Source organism: Diadema setosum, chromosome 18, assembly GCF_964275005.1.
Source record: "Diadema setosum chromosome 18, eeDiaSeto1, whole genome shotgun sequence".
In the NCBI taxonomy this organism is placed as follows: Eukaryota; Metazoa; Echinodermata; class Echinoidea; order Diadematoida; family Diadematidae; genus Diadema; species Diadema setosum.
Genome location: NC_092702.1, coordinates 19279126 through 19299194, shown reverse-complemented (window position 1 = coordinate 19299194; position 20069 = coordinate 19279126). Strand labels below are relative to the sequence as shown.

The 20069-nt window shown below is 40.8% G+C and overlaps 1 protein-coding gene across 1 annotated transcript in view; it reads right to left on the bottom strand.

The window, feature by feature from the left end:
* LOC140241631 (protein FAM184A-like) overlaps positions 1–19796 on the bottom strand; it is a 30597-nt gene extending 10801 nt beyond the window's left edge. Inside the window, exons 1-8 of the mRNA XM_072321368.1 lie at positions 19656–19796; positions 18049–18912; positions 5346–5466; positions 4509–4690; positions 3726–3932; positions 2395–2679; positions 1312–1433; positions 559–709 (exon numbers count right to left, since the gene is read on the bottom strand). Coding sequence (XP_072177469.1) covers positions 559–709; positions 1312–1433; positions 2395–2679; positions 3726–3932; positions 4509–4690; positions 5346–5466; positions 18049–18912; positions 19656–19796 — 2073 coding nt within the window. The remainder of the gene's footprint in view (positions 1–558; positions 710–1311; positions 1434–2394; positions 2680–3725; positions 3933–4508; positions 4691–5345; positions 5467–18048; positions 18913–19655) is intronic.
* Positions 19797–20069: the final 273 nt, after the last annotated feature.

The window sequence follows — 20069 nt, the reverse complement described above, 5'->3', positions numbered from 1 at the left end:
TTTTTTTCATCCAAAAATTCAGAAAAAAACAGTGACTTTAACATCTTTTCAGGGATCTATTTCACTAATTTCAAAGATGTGCATGATAGGTTTCTCAATATCTAATGAGATAAAACATGTATGATTTTCACATAGAGATATACTTTATTTTTGTGAAGAAGGGACTACAATTTTGCGCAGGCTAGCATAGATTACACCACCGTTGCGGGGTACACTACCTGCCTAGCTGCCAGTGCACTGGGACGGCAGCTTGGACGGCAGCTATATACATTAACATTGTGTCTCCCATATCCGGCCAATTCGCTTATCCGGATGAGCGCCGGTCCCGACATTGCCGGATAATTGAGGTCAAACTGTAGTTAAATTCATGTTTAAATTTCAAGGCAACTGGGCAAATGTCGAATCAAATTCCATCTTTTTAGTGAATTGGATGACAACATACGAGCAAGCACTATGTGTACTGTACTGCGGGAATTTGAATACTGATGAATATGTTCAGGTAAGTCGCAAGATACTAAAATTTAATCATGTGAAAATAAAGACGTTCACAGTATTTACCTCCTGCAGGAGTTCAGTGACCTTCTTCTGCCAGCCTTGTTTGCTGGCATCCAACTCCTGGTTCTTGAGGCTAGTCAGCTGTTTGAGGGCGCTCTGTTTGTCTTCGTCGTGCTGTTCGGCCAATTCGCTTCTCAGCTTCTCACACTCTTTTCTGCAGGGGGGAATGGGCAGCAGACCGGTGTCATATTATACACAGCTGATGTTTTTAAAGATACACCATCACCAGATGCAGGTTGCATCCCCCCCCCCCCCTCAACCAAGTAAATTTAGCTTTAATGTAGTTTTTTTTCATAAGATGATTAATTAATTGTAACATAATCGACACATAAGCATGATTCCTTCTTTGTCATCATTGCTCTTGAATCCCGCTCCAAGTATTGTACAGTTCCTGCAGCTGCAATAATTAATACCAGTATCCTACAGTCCCATTCTCTATATAACATGGCTTATCCATGGAATAATGATGGCTGCACTGGTAAAGTTTACATTTTATGGTGTGCTCTCATTGCTATAGACCACAACAGCGAAGGACAAAATCTACTCAACGTGCATCGACCAACAGCTGAAAGTGATATTATTTTCAGAAAGGGGGGGGGGGGAAACACATCACATAGAGAGGGCAACATATCATAAAGGGGGAAACCAATCTCGATCAGAGGCAAAGAATATATCGCCAAATGTTCTCATGGGTATCACAGTCCCTTTGGTGAACCCTAGATGCCGATGCCGACCACTGGGCAGCCATGGTCTTACCTGAGAGTCTCTGTCCATCTGGAGTCCAGATCTTTGGACAGTTGGTCTAGCTTGGTCTTCAGCTCCTCCCTGGACTCTGCCATCTTGGTGGCATGGGTGTGCTTCAGCTTCTCCAGCTCCGTCTGTGTATAAAGTTTGGACTTGAGATGAACACTGTATCAGATAAGAGTGCACTCTTTTTTTTTTTTTCTTTTCAAGTCATCTTTTGAATTATGCATCCAAAATTCAATGATAATTTGCTTCAGCAGCTCAACAATATTCTTACATGAATTCAAACGAGACCATCAGAGAGGGGAAAAAGTCAGGCTGATGACTAAAGTGGACCAAATCCCTTCCTAGCACCTCCTAGATGCATTAACTGCTTCAGGATCAACATTTACAAAAAACCTCATTGGGCCCATCTGGGCTAGAATATGAGCTAGAAATATTACTATAGAATCTAAAACATTATGTTCCAATATAATTCATACTTATCTGAAATCAAGTCCTTCACGCAATTTCACTTATGATAGACTGAAAGAGCTTATAATAATATGAGTAGGTACATGTACTAGAGTGCTTACTCACCATACACCCTGTATAACTGCTCTGTGATTGCACAGAGAGATACAAGGTGCAAGGCTTACCCCTCATGGCTAGCATGCTAGCATATGGGCAACCAAGGAGCAGCCAAATCAAGGATACTGCTATAAAAGTTCGAAAGTTCAAGAACAGTCTGTAAAAATGTTATTTGCGCATGAGCAGGGTGAAGTTCACCATTACTAAGTAGGTAAAATCTGCGGTTTCTTGTAGTCATAGATGGTATTGTATAGTTCGCCCTCTTAACACTGGTACTGGTCCAACAGTCCCAGGACCGTAAAATCACTGTCAGGCCAGTAACAATTCAGAAATTGAAAAATTTACCGGTCCAACAAAAAAAATTGTTGGGGCCAGTTGAAGAAAAGAACTGGACCAGTAAGTTTTACATTCAGATCAGTAAATGGAAATCTTATGGAAAAACTGGGTATCTACTGGTCCGACAGGGACAGGCCGGACCAGTAGAAAAAAAAAAAATGAGTCAGCGTGCAGTCAAGCGTGACTGACCTTGAAGGAGGAGGCCTGGCTGCTGGCCTCCCTCCCTTCCTTCTGAGCCCTCTCCAGGTCCTCAAGCAGCTGGGCGTTGGTCTGTTGCAGGGACCCAATGCGGGTGTTGGCCGAGCCCAGGCCGCGCTCGTTCTCGTCCAGGATGCCTTGCAGCCGCCGGGCCTCCGACTCGGCGCGCTTCAGCTTGGCGCCGAGCTCGGCCTCCTGGTGGGTCAGCTGGGTCTGCAGGGAGTCCCGCTCCTGGGTCAGCTGGCCCCGGGTTGACTCCAGCTGCTGCTCCAGCTCCTGGATGCATGCACAGAAGCAATGGAAGAAGAAGAGTAAAGGCAGTGGTCACACAAGGATTCTTGCTGCCATCAAATTGCTAAACAAACTTTTTAGTAGACTCTGTAACAGTTACACAAACATTCAAGATAAATACAAGATATGATTATCACGCTTAAGTTTAACAACAAAGACTGAATCCAATAGAGGAACTCCCCCACCAATCAAAAAGAAGAAGAAAAAAAATTGATCCATACTGTTATGATCAAAACTTTCTGGTGACCTTTTCAAGTTTGCAAAATTTTTCATAAATTTGTTGCTTTTATGCTAAAAATTATATTCAGAACATTCTCTGAAAGGACACTTTTCCCCTTAAAGAATATGTGCAAGCATGCTCTGTGATCTGCTAGATAATAAGGTAGCACACACAGACACTGTCACTAGTTTCATTGCCTGTTGCCTTCAGTTATGCATGCAGAGGCTTAATGGAATTAGAAGTCAATCTGTATGATGCAGACCCTCTGTAAAAGTGGTTAAGAGGAGTCACTATTACACAGATAGAAACACTGTAAGTTACACTCGAATACAGGGCAAGGCATTATCAACACAGGAGGCGGCGTTTTGAATAAGTTGTTTTTGGTGTGTGTGTTTTAAATGTGTGACACAAGGTGTGAATTGCAGCTAATACTGTACGAGCTGAAATTTTCGCGGTGGTTTTATTTTCGCAAATTTCGCGAATCGTCTTTGAACCGCGAAAATAACAACACGCAAAAATAACAATGCGCAAATAACTAAGTTCAGTTAGACCCTCGCAACCGCGAAATTAACAGCACGCGAAAATGTCCTCCGAGTAGCAATTCGTGAAAATATCTGTACGCGAAAATTTCAGCTCGTACAGCATCATCTCTATTTACTACTTCTTCTATGACTGAAACTCTCCCTTCCCCCTCTCTCTCTCTTCTCTCTCCCTCTTCCCCTCTCTTCTTTCTCATCCTCTCTCTTCTTTCTGTTTCCCTCTGTCTATCTATCTATCTATCTATCAATATATCTATCTTTCTCTCTCTCACCTGTTTCAGCTTTGCCAGCTCCTCTGCCGCCTCCCTCTGCTGTTTCTCCAGCTCTGCTCTGTGAGCTAGGAGCATCTCCTCCGCCTTGCTGCCGTGCTCCTTCTCCAGCTTGGCGACGTCCTCCGAGCCCTGACTCCTGGCAGCCTCCAGCTCCCTCTCGTAGCGCTCCTTCTGAACCTGCTTCTCGATGGACAGGTCTTCAAGAGCCTACCAGACAAACAAATAGATAATTTGCTTTTAAAAAGTAATAATCTAATTACTCATGATGCATCTTTGCTTTACAACTTATTACATAGCAATTATACATATTTTGACATATTCAGAATATGTATATTGCTGTTTTGTATTAGCATGATGTTTTGTACATTAATTTTTTTTTCAGTTGAAAATGAAATGAAATGAAATGAAATGAAAGTTCATATCTTACATGTATATGAATACATGTTGATCATTTCTTCATTTTTACACCTGGTAAAACCATTACAACATGATTCTATATTACAGTAATATATTACTCCAGAGTAACAAAAATGAATAGTTATGTTACGTTTTGATACTGGAAACATGTACGAAGCACTTCATCATTTGTAATAGCTGATCATAATGTACTTATTTTAATCAGTGTTACATTTTCCATCCTTATGTTATTATATTTTTCTTAGTACCGAAGTATGCGGAGACTACAAGTAACTGATGAAATTGAGCCTGAGGTTTGGTGGTTTCCCTTCCCCTCCACCATCACCACCACCACCGTCATCACCACCACCCCGCACCCCTCCATACCTTCTCCAGAGACTGCAGCTGGTTGGTCTGCTGCTGACTGAGAGACTGCTTGCTGGACTCCAGTGAGGCCCTCTCCTTCTCCAGCCACTGCACCTTGTCCTGCAGCCGAGACAGGTCGGACTCCAGGTCCTTGATGGTGGCTGCATTGCTGAGTTGTGTTGCCTCCAGTGTGCCAATCAAACCTGAGCAAAGAATACAAAATAATGACGATGATGACGATGACGACGGCAATGACAATGATGACGACAACAATAACAATAATAATAACAACAACAACAACAATAATAATAATAAACAATCAGATTAAGACATGGGCTTAAGATAGCATATGATTTGTCATTCTTGTTGTTTTGATTCACAAAAGAAAACACAAATTCTCATGAATTTCTGACATACAGTCAGGAGGAGATGGTAATTATTATCATTGCACCCATTTCAGGTTGCAGATTACTGTTCTTTAATACATCTCCATTTGGAACACTAAAGAACAAATACATTTAAAAGCAGCACAGGATAACAAAGCTTTTCCCCAGCATTTTTTTTTTTTTATTTCCATTCTATTCATTGATATTCATTCTACTTGAATGTATAAATGTACAAAACAAATTACCTAAACATACATGGCCACCCACATAAAACACACACATTTACAAAAATACAAACAAACAGAAAATAATAATCCCCTTTCACATGACTGTTCAATCTGTTTGTATGAGATAACTGCCAGAGTTTGAAATGACCCATTTTCCCCAATGGGATGTACTTTCTGAAGCCCATACTTCTGCCCCCTCATATCAATGGAATCTGGGAAAGCGACCAGCGAAGGAGCAAACCTACTTGATTTCTTCACCATTTCCGACGCCTGATCCTCGCATCTCTGTCGCGACGCCGCTAGCTCGCCTTCGACCTCTTTCAAGCGAGTCATTGCACCGCTAGCTTCCTTTTTGGCAGCAAGGAGCTATAAAAAGGGAGTGTCAGAAAGAGACAAGAGATGATAAGGATTATTATATACATGATTAACTGAAATATAGACATAATGCAGTGACGACTGTGTCAGCTGGGCTTATTGGTTCAGAAATAGCGAAATTCACACAATCAGAAGTGTGAGTGGAACCAGAGCTTGTTATTTGCAGCCTCCACCAAGGATTTTTTTTCTCTACTCTTTTTAACCCATCTTGGAGAAAAAAAAAATGAAGAAAGTGCATAGCATGCATGAAAAAGATATAGAAAAACATAATGTACACAAACATACATGTATTAACTCATGCATCTTGTTGTACAAAGTATCAACTTATTTTCAGAGCTGGATATGACAGAATATATCAACTACAGCTGTAGATCATACAGAGGTAAATTTGATATACATGTGTAAAGTAACTGAGAAAGAAAAGGAATTTTGAAATAAAGAAGAAGCTTGTTTAGGATGTCCCTTTGTTACATGTCTAGGCTTTTACTTTGCATTTTCTCGAATGCAAATCATGATGGTTCTCAGAATTTAAACAAAATGACTCTATGAACCCTTTACAGTGTATGCGCCAAAGTCATTACTAGTTTTGGTACATATAATAAATCTTTTGTCTCATGGACAGAGAATCACTTTAAATGTAAACTTCAAATGTATCTTGTATTCCTCAAAAGTAACTACACCTTACTTGAAGAGTGACTAAAGCACAAATTTACCAGTTGCATTAAAAAAATATATATTTAAACTTCCCATCATTTTATCATCAGGAAATTTGATACCAAAAGTTTAGTCTAAGTTCTATGCTTATAAAATACCTGAATTTAAACAACCACTTAATTAAAAAAACAAAAAAGAAAAAGAAAACTGATGATAATCGGGGGACATTTAGAGAGGAATACTGTGGTACCAGCATCTAATGTTGATCCTGGGGATAAAAAAGGCGTCAGCAGTCCTAAGGCATACCAAAATATCCCCATAAGAATGACATGCAAGGTTTGGGGCTGTGGCTCATCCCTGGTTCCAGAGGCCTGACTTCCAAGAGAGGGTATAATCCTCCCCTAAGTTATGTAACATCCATGAAAAGGTGGTCATTAGAAAACCTTTCAGTTCCGGTGTGAAGAAAAAAAAATGGTATTCTGGAGACTGTTACGGCTCACTGGAACCATACAAGGAGCTTAGCACATTCCGTCAACCCTAGAAATGTCACATCATAATATCTTATACAGGGTACTGGGATTTACGTAGTTCCATTGAAGGGAAATGAAGACTACCTTTTCTACAATGGAATGCTTTGCATCTATTTAAAACTAGCCCACAAATAGATTCTCTACATCTCACAAATGCAGGCAGCCAAGGACTGACCACACAGCAGCACTGTATGGCTGTTACAATGTATGTGTAAAATAGGAGGAACATCCCACAGCCCAATTTCACAGAGTAGTGGCAGGAGACTTTATTCCCAACGCTTATTTATTTGTCATGTCTTTTTTTTTTTGTTTTGTTTTCTACTGTAGGTGAACTGGCATTGAAATCAACCATACAACCAATAACATGCCCCTAGATGATGAAGGGCATATGAGCCCCACATCAATTGGCATTTCCAATAGGTACAGCCCCTTTTAGATGCACAGTCGATCAATTTAGTCAATAAGATTGCTGATAATCACAGTGGGAGCCCCATTTCAGAAGCCTTCCCAATGTCAAACCAAAATACAGCCAAAGATATTTGATATCAGAATGAAGTCAAATTTCATGTACAATACTGATGCTAAGTATTGGAGAGACTCCTTGAAAGCAATCTCATTTCATTGTGAAACAATTTAAATCAAACAGAAATTTCCATTCAGAGCAACATATATGCTCATTAAATCGCTTTCAAAAACTGCCATGAAACAAGCAAAACTACTGGATTAAATACATGTATTTCGATCTGCATAATCTATCATGAGCACAAGATGATAGACATTATTTACTATTATAAGATGAAACAAAACCCAGCTTTAGTGCTTCAAAATAGCTCTAAAATGTGAGTCAGGGATAAAACCACCAATGTAAAAATGTTAATCAGTATTAATCAATATTAAGTAAATGTTAACTACATGAAATGTGAACAACAATTATGATTAAATTGTCTCTAGAATAAATTGTCTACAGTTATGGATATTGGGGAAAATAGCACTTGATATCTCCTTACACAGCACTGTATATTAGGCTTTATTGTGAAATATTCTATATAATGGGCTGCTTTGTGACCTACATGCATCAAATGTGATAACTCAAACATTCTTTAAAGCACTGCTCCCAATGGTAAGCAGTTCCTTTAAGTAACTGCAAGAAACATTTAGCCTTTGTTTAAGACTCCATTACTTGTTTTAATAATTGGTATATCAGGGCCCTGTTTTATTAAGAGTTAAAATTGATTATATAGTTGATTTCAACTGTAAGTCTATGGCAGCCTGTGTGGTAAGGAAATTTAAAATCAATTTTATCTTTTGATAAAACGGGGCCCAGCTGTGGCACATTGACACTCTGGTCAAGAGTGGCAACAAATACTAAATTCATATTCACAAACTACAAATTCTACTTCGACGTAAATAAGCACTGAATTGATCAGTGTTTTAGTAGTAGCCATGATAAAAAATCATGGGCGTACATACTCGAGCAGGATTCGAACCTACGACCTCCTGATCACCGGACAGGCGTCATCTCCACTACGTCGATGTAGGGCAATTTGTCAATCAGTTGCAATGAAAACATCTCGACGGAAGAATTTGTTGAATTTGAATAACAAAGCAGTACCCGCTGCATGCTATAAGGATTAGAACCAACACTTGCTGTCGGGCGAAAGCTCGGTGGTCTAGTGGAGATGACGCCTGTCCGGTGATCAGGAGGTCGTAGGTTTGAATCCTGCTCGAGTATGTACGCCCATGATTTTTTATCATGGCTACTACTAAAACACTGATCAATTCAGTGCTTATTTACGTCGATGTAGGGCAATTTGTCAATCAGTTGCAATGAAAACATCTCGACGGAAGAATTTGTTGAATTTGAATAACAAAGCAGTACCCGCTGCATGCTATAAGGATTAGAACCAACACTTGCTGTCGGGCGAAAGCTCGGTGGTCTAGTGGAGATGACGCCTGTCCGGTGATCAGGAGGTCGTAGGTTCGAATCCTGCTCGAGTATGTACGCCCATGATTTTTTATCATGGCTACTACCAAAACACTGATCAATTCAGTGCTTATTTACGTCGATGTAGGGCAATTTGTCAATCAGTTGCAATGAAAACATCTCGATGGAAGAATTTGTTGAATTTGAATAACAAAGCAGTACCCGCTGCATGCTATAAGGATTAGAACCAACACTTGCTGTCGGGCGAAAGCTCGGTGGTCTAGTGGAGATGACACCTGTCCGGTGATCAGGAGGTCGTAGGTTCGAATCCTGCTCGAGTATGTACGCCCATGATTTTTTATCATGGCTACTACTAAAACACTGATCAATTCAGTGCTTATTTACGTCGATGTAGGGCAATTTGTCAATCAGTTGCAATGAAAACATCTCGACGGAAGAATTTGTTGAATTTGAATAACAAAGCAGTACCCGCTGCATGCTATAAGGATTAGAACCAACACTTGCTGTCGGGCGAAAGCTCGGTGGTCTAGTGGAGATGACGCCTGTCCGGTGATCAGGAGGTCGTAGGTTTGAATCCTGCTCGAGTATGTACGCCCATGATTTTTTATCATGGCTACTACTAAAACACTGATCAATTCAGTGCTTATTTACGTCGATGTAGGGCAATTTGTCAATCAGTTGCAATGAAAACATCTCGACGGAAGAATTTGTTGAATTTGAATAACAAAGCAGTACCCGCTGCATGCTATAAGGATTAGAACCAACACTTGCTGTCGGGCGAAAGCTCGGTGGTCTAGTGGAGATGACGCCTGTCCGGTGATCAGGAGGTCGTAGGTTCGAATCCTGCTCGAGTATGTACGCCCATGATTTTTTATCATGGCTACTACTAAAACACTGATCAATTCAGTGCTTATTTACGTCGATGTAGGGCAATTTGTCAATCAGTTGCAATGAAAACATCTCGACGGAAGAATTTGTTGAATTTGAATAACAAAGCAGTACCCGCTGCATGCTATAAGGATTAGAACCAACACTTGCTGTCGGGCGAAAGCTCAATGGTCTAGTGGAGATGACGCCTGTCCGGTGATCAGGAGGTCGTAGGTTCGAATCCTGCTCGAGTATGTACGCCCATGATTTTTTATCATGGCTACTACCAAAACACTGATCAATTCAGTGCTTATTTACGTCGATGTAGGGCAATTTGTCAATCAGTTGCAATGAAAACATCTCGACGGAAGAATTTGTTGAATTTGAATAACAAAGCAGTACCCGCTGCATGCTATAAGGATTAGAACCAACACTTGCTGTCGGGCGAAAGCTCGGTGGTCTAGTGGAGATGACGCCTGTCCGGTGATCAGGAGGTCGTAGGTTTGAATCCTGCTCGAGTATGTACGCCCATGATTTTTTATCATGGCTACTACTAAAACACTGATCAATTCAGTGCTTATTTACGTCGATGTAGGGCAATTTGTCAATCAGTTGCAATGAAAACATCTCGACGGAAGAATTTGTTGAATTTGAATAACAAAGCAGTACCCGCTGCATGCTATAAGGATTAGAACCAACACTTGCTGTCGGGCGAAAGCTCGGTGGTCTAGTGGAGATGACGCCTGTCCGGTGATCAGGAGGTCGTAGGTTCGAATCCTGCTCGAGTATGTACGCCCATGATTTTTTATCATGGCTACTACTAAAACACTGATCAATTCAGTGCTTATTTACGTCGATGTAGGGCAATTTGTCAATCAGTTGCAATGAAAACATCTCGACGGAAGAATTTGTTGAATTTGAATAACAAAGCAGTACCCGCTGCATGCTATAAGGATTAGAACCAACACTTGCTGTCGGGCGAAAGCTCGGTGGTCTAGTGGAGATGACGCCTGTCCGGTGATCAGGAGGTCGTAGGTTCGAATCCTGCTCGAGTATGTACGCCCATGATTTTTTATCATGGCTACTACTAAAACACTGATCAATTCAGTGCTTATTTACGTCGATGTAGGGCAATTTGTCAATCAGTTGCAATGAAAACATCTCGACGGAAGAATTTGTTGAATTTGAATAACAAAGCAGTACCCGCTGCATGCTATAAGGATTAGAACCAACACTTGCTGTCGGGCGAAAGCTCGGTGGTCTAGTGGAGATGACGCCTGTCCGGTGATCAGGAGGTCGTAGGTTCGAATCCTGCTCGAGTATGTACGCCCATGATTTTTTATCATGGCTACTACCAAAACACTGATCAATTCAGTGCTTATTTACGTCGATGTAGGGCAATTTGTCAATCAGTTGCAATGAAAACATCTCGACGGAAGAATTTGTTGAATTTGAATAACAAAGCAGTACCCGCTGCATGCTATAAGGATTAGAACCAACACTTGCTGTCGGGCGAAAGCTCGGTGGTCTAGTGGAGATGACACCTGTCCGGTGATCAGGAGGTCGTAGGTTCGAATCCTGCTCGAGTATGTACGCCCATGATTTTTTATCATGGCTACTACTAAAACACTGATCAATTCAGTGCTTATTTACGTCGATGTAGGGCAATTTGTCAATCAGTTGCAATGAAAACATCTCGACGGAAGAATTTGTTGAATTTGAATAACAAAGCAGTACCCGCTGCATGCTATAAGGATTAGAACCAACACTTGCTGTCGGGCGAAAGCTCGGTGGTCTAGTGGAGATGACGCCTGTCCGGTGATCAGGAGGTCGTAGGTTTGAATCCTGCTCGAGTATGTACGCCCATGATTTTTTATCATGGCTACTACTAAAACACTGATCAATTCAGTGCTTATTTACGTCGATGTAGGGCAATTTGTCAATCAGTTGCAATGAAAACATCTCGACGGAAGAATTTGTTGAATTTGAATAACAAAGCAGTACCCGCTGCATGCTATAAGGATTAGAACCAACACTTGCTGTCGGGCGAAAGCTCGGTGGTCTAGTGGAGATGACACCTGTCCGGTGATCAGGAGGTCGTAGGTTCGAATCCTGCTCGAGTATGTACGCCCATGATTTTTTATCATGGCTACTACTAAAACACTGATCAATTCAGTGCTTATTTACGTCGATGTAGGGCAATTTGTCAATCAGTTGCAATGAAAACATCTCGACGGAAGAATTTGTTGAATTTGAATAACAAAGCAGTACCCGCTGCATGCTATAAGGATTAGAACCAACACTTGCTGTCGGGCGAAAGCTCAATGGTCTAGTGGAGATGACGCCTGTCCGGTGATCAGGAGGTCGTAGGTTCGAATCCTGCTCGAGTATGTACGCCCATGATTTTTTATCATGGCTACTACCAAAACACTGATCAATTCAGTGCTTATTTACGTCGATGTAGGGCAATTTGTCAATCAGTTGCAATGAAAACATCTCGACGGAAGAATTTGTTGAATTTGAATAACAAAGCAGTACCCGCTGCATGCTATAAGGATTAGAACCAACACTTGCTGTCGGGCGAAAGCTCGGTGGTCTAGTGGAGATGACGCCTGTCCGGTGATCAGGAGGTCGTAGGTTTGAATCCTGCTCGAGTATGTACGCCCATGATTTTTTATCATGGCTACTACTAAAACACTGATCAATTCAGTGCTTATTTACGTCGATGTAGGGCAATTTGTCAATCAGTTGCAATGAAAACATCTCGACGGAAGAATTTGTTGAATTTGAATAACAAAGCAGTACCCGCTGCATGCTATAAGGATTAGAACCAACACTTGCTGTCGGGCGAAAGCTCGGTGGTCTAGTGGAGATGACGCCTGTCCGGTGATCAGGAGGTCGTAGGTTCGAATCCTGCTCGAGTATGTACGCCCATGATTTTTTATCATGGCTACTACTAAAACACTGATCAATTCAGTGCTTATTTACGTCGATGTAGGGCAATTTGTCAATCAGTTGCAATGAAAACATCTCGACGGAAGAATTTGTTGAATTTGAATAACAAAGCAGTACCCGCTGCATGCTATAAGGATTAGAACCAACACTTGCTGTCGGGCGAAAGCTCAATGGTCTAGTGGAGATGACGCCTGTCCGGTGATCAGGAGGTCGTAGGTTCGAATCCTGCTCGAGTATGTACGCCCATGATTTTTTATCATGGCTACTACCAAAACACTGATCAATTCAGTGCTTATTTACGTCGATGTAGGGCAATTTGTCAATCAGTTGCAATGAAAACATCTCGACGGAAGAATTTGTTGAATTTGAATAACAAAGCAGTACCCGCTGCATGCTATAAGGATTAGAACCAACACTTGCTGTCGGGCGAAAGCTCGGTGGTCTAGTGGAGATGACGCCTGTCCGGTGATCAGGAGGTCGTAGGTTTGAATCCTGCTCGAGTATGTACGCCCATGATTTTTTATCATGGCTACTACTAAAACACTGATCAATTCAGTGCTTATTTACGTCGATGTAGGGCAATTTGTCAATCAGTTGCAATGAAAACATCTCGACGGAAGAATTTGTTGAATTTGAATAACAAAGCAGTACCCGCTGCATGCTATAAGGATTAGAACCAACACTTGCTGTCGGGCGAAAGCTCGGTGGTCTAGTGGAGATGACGCCTGTCCGGTGATCAGGAGGTCGTAGGTTCGAATCCTGCTCGAGTATGTACGCCCATGATTTTTTATCATGGCTACTACTAAAACACTGATCAATTCAGTGCTTATTTACGTCGATGTAGGGCAATTTGTCAATCAGTTGCAATGAAAACATCTCGACGGAAGAATTTGTTGAATTTGAATAACAAAGCAGTACCCGCTGCATGCTATAAGGATTAGAACCAACACTTGCTGTCGGGCGAAAGCTCGGTGGTCTAGTGGAGATGACGCCTGTCCGGTGATCAGGAGGTCGTAGGTTCGAATCCTGCTCGAGTATGTACGCCCATGATTTTTTATCATGGCTACTACTAAAACACTGATCAATTCAGTGCTTATTTACGTCGATGTAGGGCAATTTGTCAATCAGTTGCAATGAAAACATCTCGACGGAAGAATTTGTTGAATTTGAATAACAAAGCAGTACCCGCTGCATGCTATAAGGATTAGAACCAACACTTGCTGTCGGGCGAAAGCTCAATGGTCTAGTGGAGATGACGCCTGTCCGGTGATCAGGAGGTCGTAGGTTCGAATCCTGCTCGAGTATGTACGCCCATGATTTTTTATCATGGCTACTACTAAAACACTGATCAATTCAGTGCTTATTTACGTCGATGTAGGGCAATTTGTCAATCAGTTGCAATGAAAACATCTCGACGGAAGAATTTGTTGAATTTGAATAACAAAGCAGTACCCGCTGCATGCTATAAGGATTAGAACCAACACTTGCTGTCGGGCGAAAGCTCGGTGGTCTAGTGGAGATGACGCCTGTCCGGTGATCAGGAGGTCGTAGGTTTGAATCCTGCTCGAGTATGTACGCCCATGATTTTTTATCATGGCTACTACTAAAACACTGATCAATTCAGTGCTTATTTACGTCGATGTAGGGCAATTTGTCAATCAGTTGCAATGAAAACATCTCGACGGAAGAATTTGTTGAATTTGAATAACAAAGCAGTACCCGCTGCATGCTATAAGGATTAGAACCAACACTGTCGGGCGAAAGCTCGGTGGTCTAGTGGAGATGACGCCTGTCCGGTGATCAGGAGGTCGTAGGTTCGAATCCTGCTCGAGTATGTACGCCCATGAGTTTTTATCATGGCTACTACTAAAACACTGATCAATTCAGTGCTTATTTACGTCGATGTAGGGCAATTTGTCAATCAGTTGCAATACAAATTCTACTCTTTTAAAATTCAACAGCACAAACCCTCACACAACCAAAGACTAAGTGAAAACTGATTCAATCAAATGCATAAAAGTTGTAGAATCTAGGAGTGGCTTGCATGTGAACGCTGCAGTGTCGGGTCTTCATCAAGCTCAGTGTAATTTCAACACTACATATATACATAGCTCACTGTCCAGAGTTAATTACCACTAACCTAACGTGACTGCCCTATAAAACTGTCTCCATAGTTTAAGAAACATTTTGACATTATCTTCCTGATTTATAGAGTAATTTTCACTTTTGTGACTACATGACTAAGATATGACTGTGTATGTCCAGCAAAAGATAAAGATCAATTTTTGATTCCTCAAAATTCTGTATTCAACCCAAGATTTGACCCCCTTCTGGCACAAGGCCATGTTCTTACAATAATATTTGATTTGGGAGGGCTTGCTGGCAAATTGCAATGAGGGCTACGGAAATGTGCCTGTGCAACCTTGAACCACAACATGTCAATCACTTTCTTATTCATGCTCTGGTCAATAAACTTATCTGTCAAATCTGTTTTTTTATTGAAGGAACCCTGTATGGGTAGTAATCTGAAAAATGTAAGTGCAGTCAAAGCACCTTGTTCAATTTCAGTTCTTGAAAGGATTTGACATTGTACAAAGCTACAAAGAAAAAAAAAAAACAATCAGATGTATGCACATGTACAGAGCACTCTCCCTTGCTGTCTTTTACATGCTTGTGTGCGAGCAATTGACAGTGTTGTAGAGGCTTGGGTAAGAATCGGGACTGAATGTCTGTGCATAGCATGTGATCACAATGACTCATCAAAGAAACCATCACAAATTTCTGTGTTTTATAAGTGAATTATTGTCTTCAGTGACAACTGCACTTTTGAAATAGATTTTATAGTATTAAAACAAGGTTTACTTTAAAATGTGACTACTGCAAATCCCCTATACATGCTGTGCCTGTTACTACAGGCATCAAGGTTTGCTCTTTACAAGCATGAGGCGTAATAAATTGCCTTGCAGAACTAATGCTTGTTGAAAGAATTAATACGATTGTCAATCGGATTTGGCTCTCTTTTGAAATCATGCACATTATTCACAGACTCTAGATCATCCCTGCAGATCTGCACAACTTGCAAGCTGGAATGTTGTGCATGTGCTGGAGACTTGTGTTCCTGATTTCAAGTGTGTGTGTGTGTGTGTGTGCTTTTGTTGTTGTGCTTTGGGTTGTTGTTTGTTTTTTTTTCCTCGAGCTCAGGAAAGGAGAAGGGGCTACTTTCCCTTTATGGTCCAATACTTCTTCAGTCAAACAAACAAAACAAAAATGCAAACAACCCTCTCCCTGAATAAAAGATCATGCACAAGAAAATTAAAAAAGAAACAACACCATCTACTGTACAATACCAACAACAAAGTAGGGTGCAAACAATTAAAATAAGCCAGTTCGGAGTTCCGCTTTGCGCATGAGCAGAAACAAGGTCATTCGGACCAACAGGCATGTTGGTTTTTAATTTCACTGGGATAAGCATCTGTAATGTAATGATTATTCATGAAATACTTATAAATGCTGCTTGCCAGCACATCCACCTGGCAGCAAAAGTGGTATTTGGCAATATCAATAGAAAGAGATCGTCAATACATTCAATGCAAAATAACGAAATGGATGCTTTCCCAAGTGTTTATTCACAGATCATTCTGGTCATCTGGTCAACGCAAGTTCATTCTTTGTTTGAACAGGATCAATGAATTCCATAAATTGTTATGTAAAGCTTGCCCCTAACCGACAGAGAAAAAAGGAAAGGTCATTCGGACCAATGTGCCCATGAGCTAACTCCGAACTGGCTTATTAACTACTGGGTGATAATATGAACTTCTTGGGAGGAGACCAAGTATAGCTACATGATTGTATGCAGCACTGAGGGAAGCTCTGAATCAGGGTGTGGTACATTCTTGAAGCTTTATCCACTTCATGTCACTTGCTTGCTAATGCTACATGTATGTATCCACTTTAAACACATTTCACCTGTCTGACAATGGTGTGGAATAGCAGGTACCAAAGCTTGTATCAAACTTTTGTCACAACTCATCAAAAGGAAATAAATGTGCTTTTAATTTTTTTTTTGTGCGTGTGTTGTTGTTGTTGTTGTCACAACAAGCTTGTATCAAACTTTTGTCACAACTCATCAAAAGGAAATGTGCTATCAATTTTGTGTGCGTGTGTGTGTGTGTGTGTGTTGTTGTTGTTGTTGTTGCTGCTGCTGCTGCTGCTGTTCTTCTTGTTTGGGTGTGTGTGCCATATTGTTCAATGAATGCTGTAGGTACCTGTAAATAGCTCTAAAGGCTGGGACATTATCATTTTTACAGACATGGCTCTACATGTACTGTAGGATATTTGAATGGCAGACATGAAATTTGTATCAACAGTTTAAAAATTTGATTGAACAGTAATTTGTACAGTTTCAACATTTCAATATTGGACCAAGTAAAATGTTTTCACTCAAACTCCAAGGAACTTGTACAAATTAGAGCAAACAGATCTATGAAAAAAACAAAAACATCAACATGGAAACATCTTGCAAAAAGGTGCCAACAACCACTTTCATCCTTGCATTCATCCCATGTCTTAGCAGTTAAAGGTAGGGGATACCTTTTACAGAACTCCCAAAATGCAGCAAATCATTAAATATGAACCTAAGGGGACTTGTTTAGGCCACTGCTTAGAAATTTGGACGTCAACAGTTATCTACAATTTGAATAATGCACAAAACTCAACTACTCAGTAGTTCTGTGTGTCAGCCACACTTAAGCCTTTTTGTTGCAGTCTTCTGTATTTTTTTTCTATAAACACAAATCTAAAAGTATAAGAGCTGATGTAATAACATATAGAGTGTGTGGCAAGAATGTATATAGAAATGTTTGTAAGTTTTGATGAACTTTCTTCACAAAATATACATGATGGACACACATGCAGTGCATGGGTCTGCAAAGGTAGCCTACTGTAGTAATGTACTGGAATTTACGGTGAGCCCCGAAAAAAATTCAATTCAAAATCTAACGGTCAATAAAAATGTACTAAATGTTACCTTCCACTTTCAATACTTTATGGGAGTTTTTAAAATGACACTCTCTTCAACATACCACTGTGTTTACACAACTCTTCATTTAAGGCATGCAAATGGGATTCCCTACCTTTAAGCTAATGCAGTTGCCCATGAGTTGTTAGAAAAACATTACATTTACAATATTAAAATAAAAGTAACATATAATGGACACCAAATACAATGTACATTGTAGATGGAAATAAAATTGTTGGATTGAATAAGTCAAGCAACTTCCAAGTTATTAGGAATGAATAAAGAATGCAGGCACTATCTACAATTCATATAATTCTAAATCTCTATAACTTTAGTGTCATACATTATTTTCTAGATTACAAATGTAAGGTGCAGCAATTACAGTCAATATAATATCAATACTTTGTGACTTTTTCCAGTGTGCATTTTTTTTGGGAGGAGGGGGGTGTGGACAAACTAACAAACATTAATAAAACACAATTATTCTGCAAAAGAAGTTTACATGCTTTTACACAGTACATTTGGTGATTTTGACTATCGAGTAATCCCTCCCTACAATTTGTATACAAGTCATAGGCAGGTAAAGGATAAAAACAGAATGTTACCTGTTGGCCCAGGTTACTTGCATCTCCCTCTCGGCTCTCCAGAGCTGCCTCCGCCTTAGTAAGGAGGTCCTTGTATTTGGCAAGGTCTTCCTCAGAAACAGCAAGTTCTGCAGTGAGTTCTTGGACCTTTGAATTCAGACTGTGCTCCTTTTGTGCAAAAGTTCTCCTCAGCGCCTCCTCCTTCTCCTTCCATTCCATCCCCTGCTTCTGGAGTTCATTTTCCCTGAGAGCGCTGATCTCCCGTTCGTGAAACGCCTTCAGCTTTTCCAGCTTGCCTTCATAGTCTTCTACTAACTGAGTCTTCTGCTCGTTAACAGCCTCGCATTCCTCTTTTAATCTCGATATCTCTGCAGCATGTTTCATGTTGATCTCCTCCAGTTCACTCGACAGTCCCACTTTCTGGGCATTTTGGGCTTGTTGCAACGCTTCCAATTCTTCCCTGTGTTTTGATTTCAGGTCCTCCAACGCATCATGTTTCTCACGCTCCAATCTCGCTTTCACATCGTCAAACTGCTTCAACCTGTCCTCAAAATCCCGCTTGACAGCGAGGAGGTCCTGTGATAAGGACAACAACTTCTGGGAATGCTCAGCCCTGAGGTTGCCCTCCCTAACCTCCGACTTCCGCTTGAACTCGCTGAACTCCGCGCCGGCCTCCCGCTTCTGCCTCTCAAAGTCGGAGGCTTCGGCCTCGAGTTTGTTCACCCGCTGCTGGAGTTCTGTCTCCTTGCCCAGCTTGCTCTGATACAGCATCATCTTTTGCTTGGTCTCTCCCATGAGCTGCTGGAGTTCTTCCTCGTGTGCGTCCTTCAAGCTCTGTACCATAGCTTCATGCTCATCATTCTTTGTGTTCAGTGCATAGATCACCTGCAGCATGAGAAATAAGTGGAAATATTGCACTTCTGAAGAAACTTGTGTACCAGTTAACAACAATAATTATAAATTTGCAATTTTACACATCTGATCCAAACTTCCTAAGCATCCACAAGCGTGATATCACTTTTTGGCTCAGTCTGCTGGGCAAGGACATGTGAAAAAAAAAATGTCTATATTGGAGTTTTCAATGGTAAAAGATTTCATATTTTCAGCTTGTTACACATCTCTTTATGAAGTGGGGACTTAAAATCTTATGCTCAGCAGCTTTCTTTGATCAGATGTTATTAATGGCTATCTTAAAGGCTATAAACGTTAGAATCTAAATGTTCATTTCAGTTCACTTTGATAATCAACCACACAAATTTGAAAACAAAGTCATGATATTAAAAATGTTGCTCTTTAATTCTGCAAAGCCTCTCTGTTTAGATTTTTTTTTCCTTCGGCAGACATTTTCATATTTTTAGCGTAAACAACTTATCATGATCAAAATCCAGATTCATACCGCAATTCTCGAGTGTGTGTGGTTTTACTATGAATGTTTGTAGTTACTTGAAGTTGTAGGCTAGCTGTGAATCGAGCAGCGCAGTCATACAAACAAACAGTAGGGCGTACCCACTCAGACACATGCACCAATATCAACGTATGGGACTAAACATTGCTCACGATAACGGGATGGTTTGAGTATCCCTCTTTTCCGAAAAGCATTTCTTCTTCTTTTATCTGATGATACTCACCTTTGTAAGCTGGGCAATTTTCTTGGACATCTTTAAATGAAGTTCTGGACTAACATCTACGGGAGCCGGCCCATTGGATGGGCCAGCCCCGTATTTGCTCTGTTGCTGGAAGAAATTTTGCGACGACATCTTCGCCGCCATGATAGCTGCGCTCAACTCATCGAAGATTCGATGTTTTTGTGGCGGAATGATACTACAAAACTTCTGAAGTGTTTCGTGTTTCCAATTACAATGATCAAACCAAAATGACGAATAAAATGAATTATTTGATCACTTTGTAAACAATCCCAGAGTATGTTTTACTGTAATCACTGAAGAACAGGAGTTATGATTCCCAATATCACCAGAAATCATTGATGACAGAATGCACTACATGGTGTTCGCCGTTCGTGGCCACTCCATCACCTGTAGTTC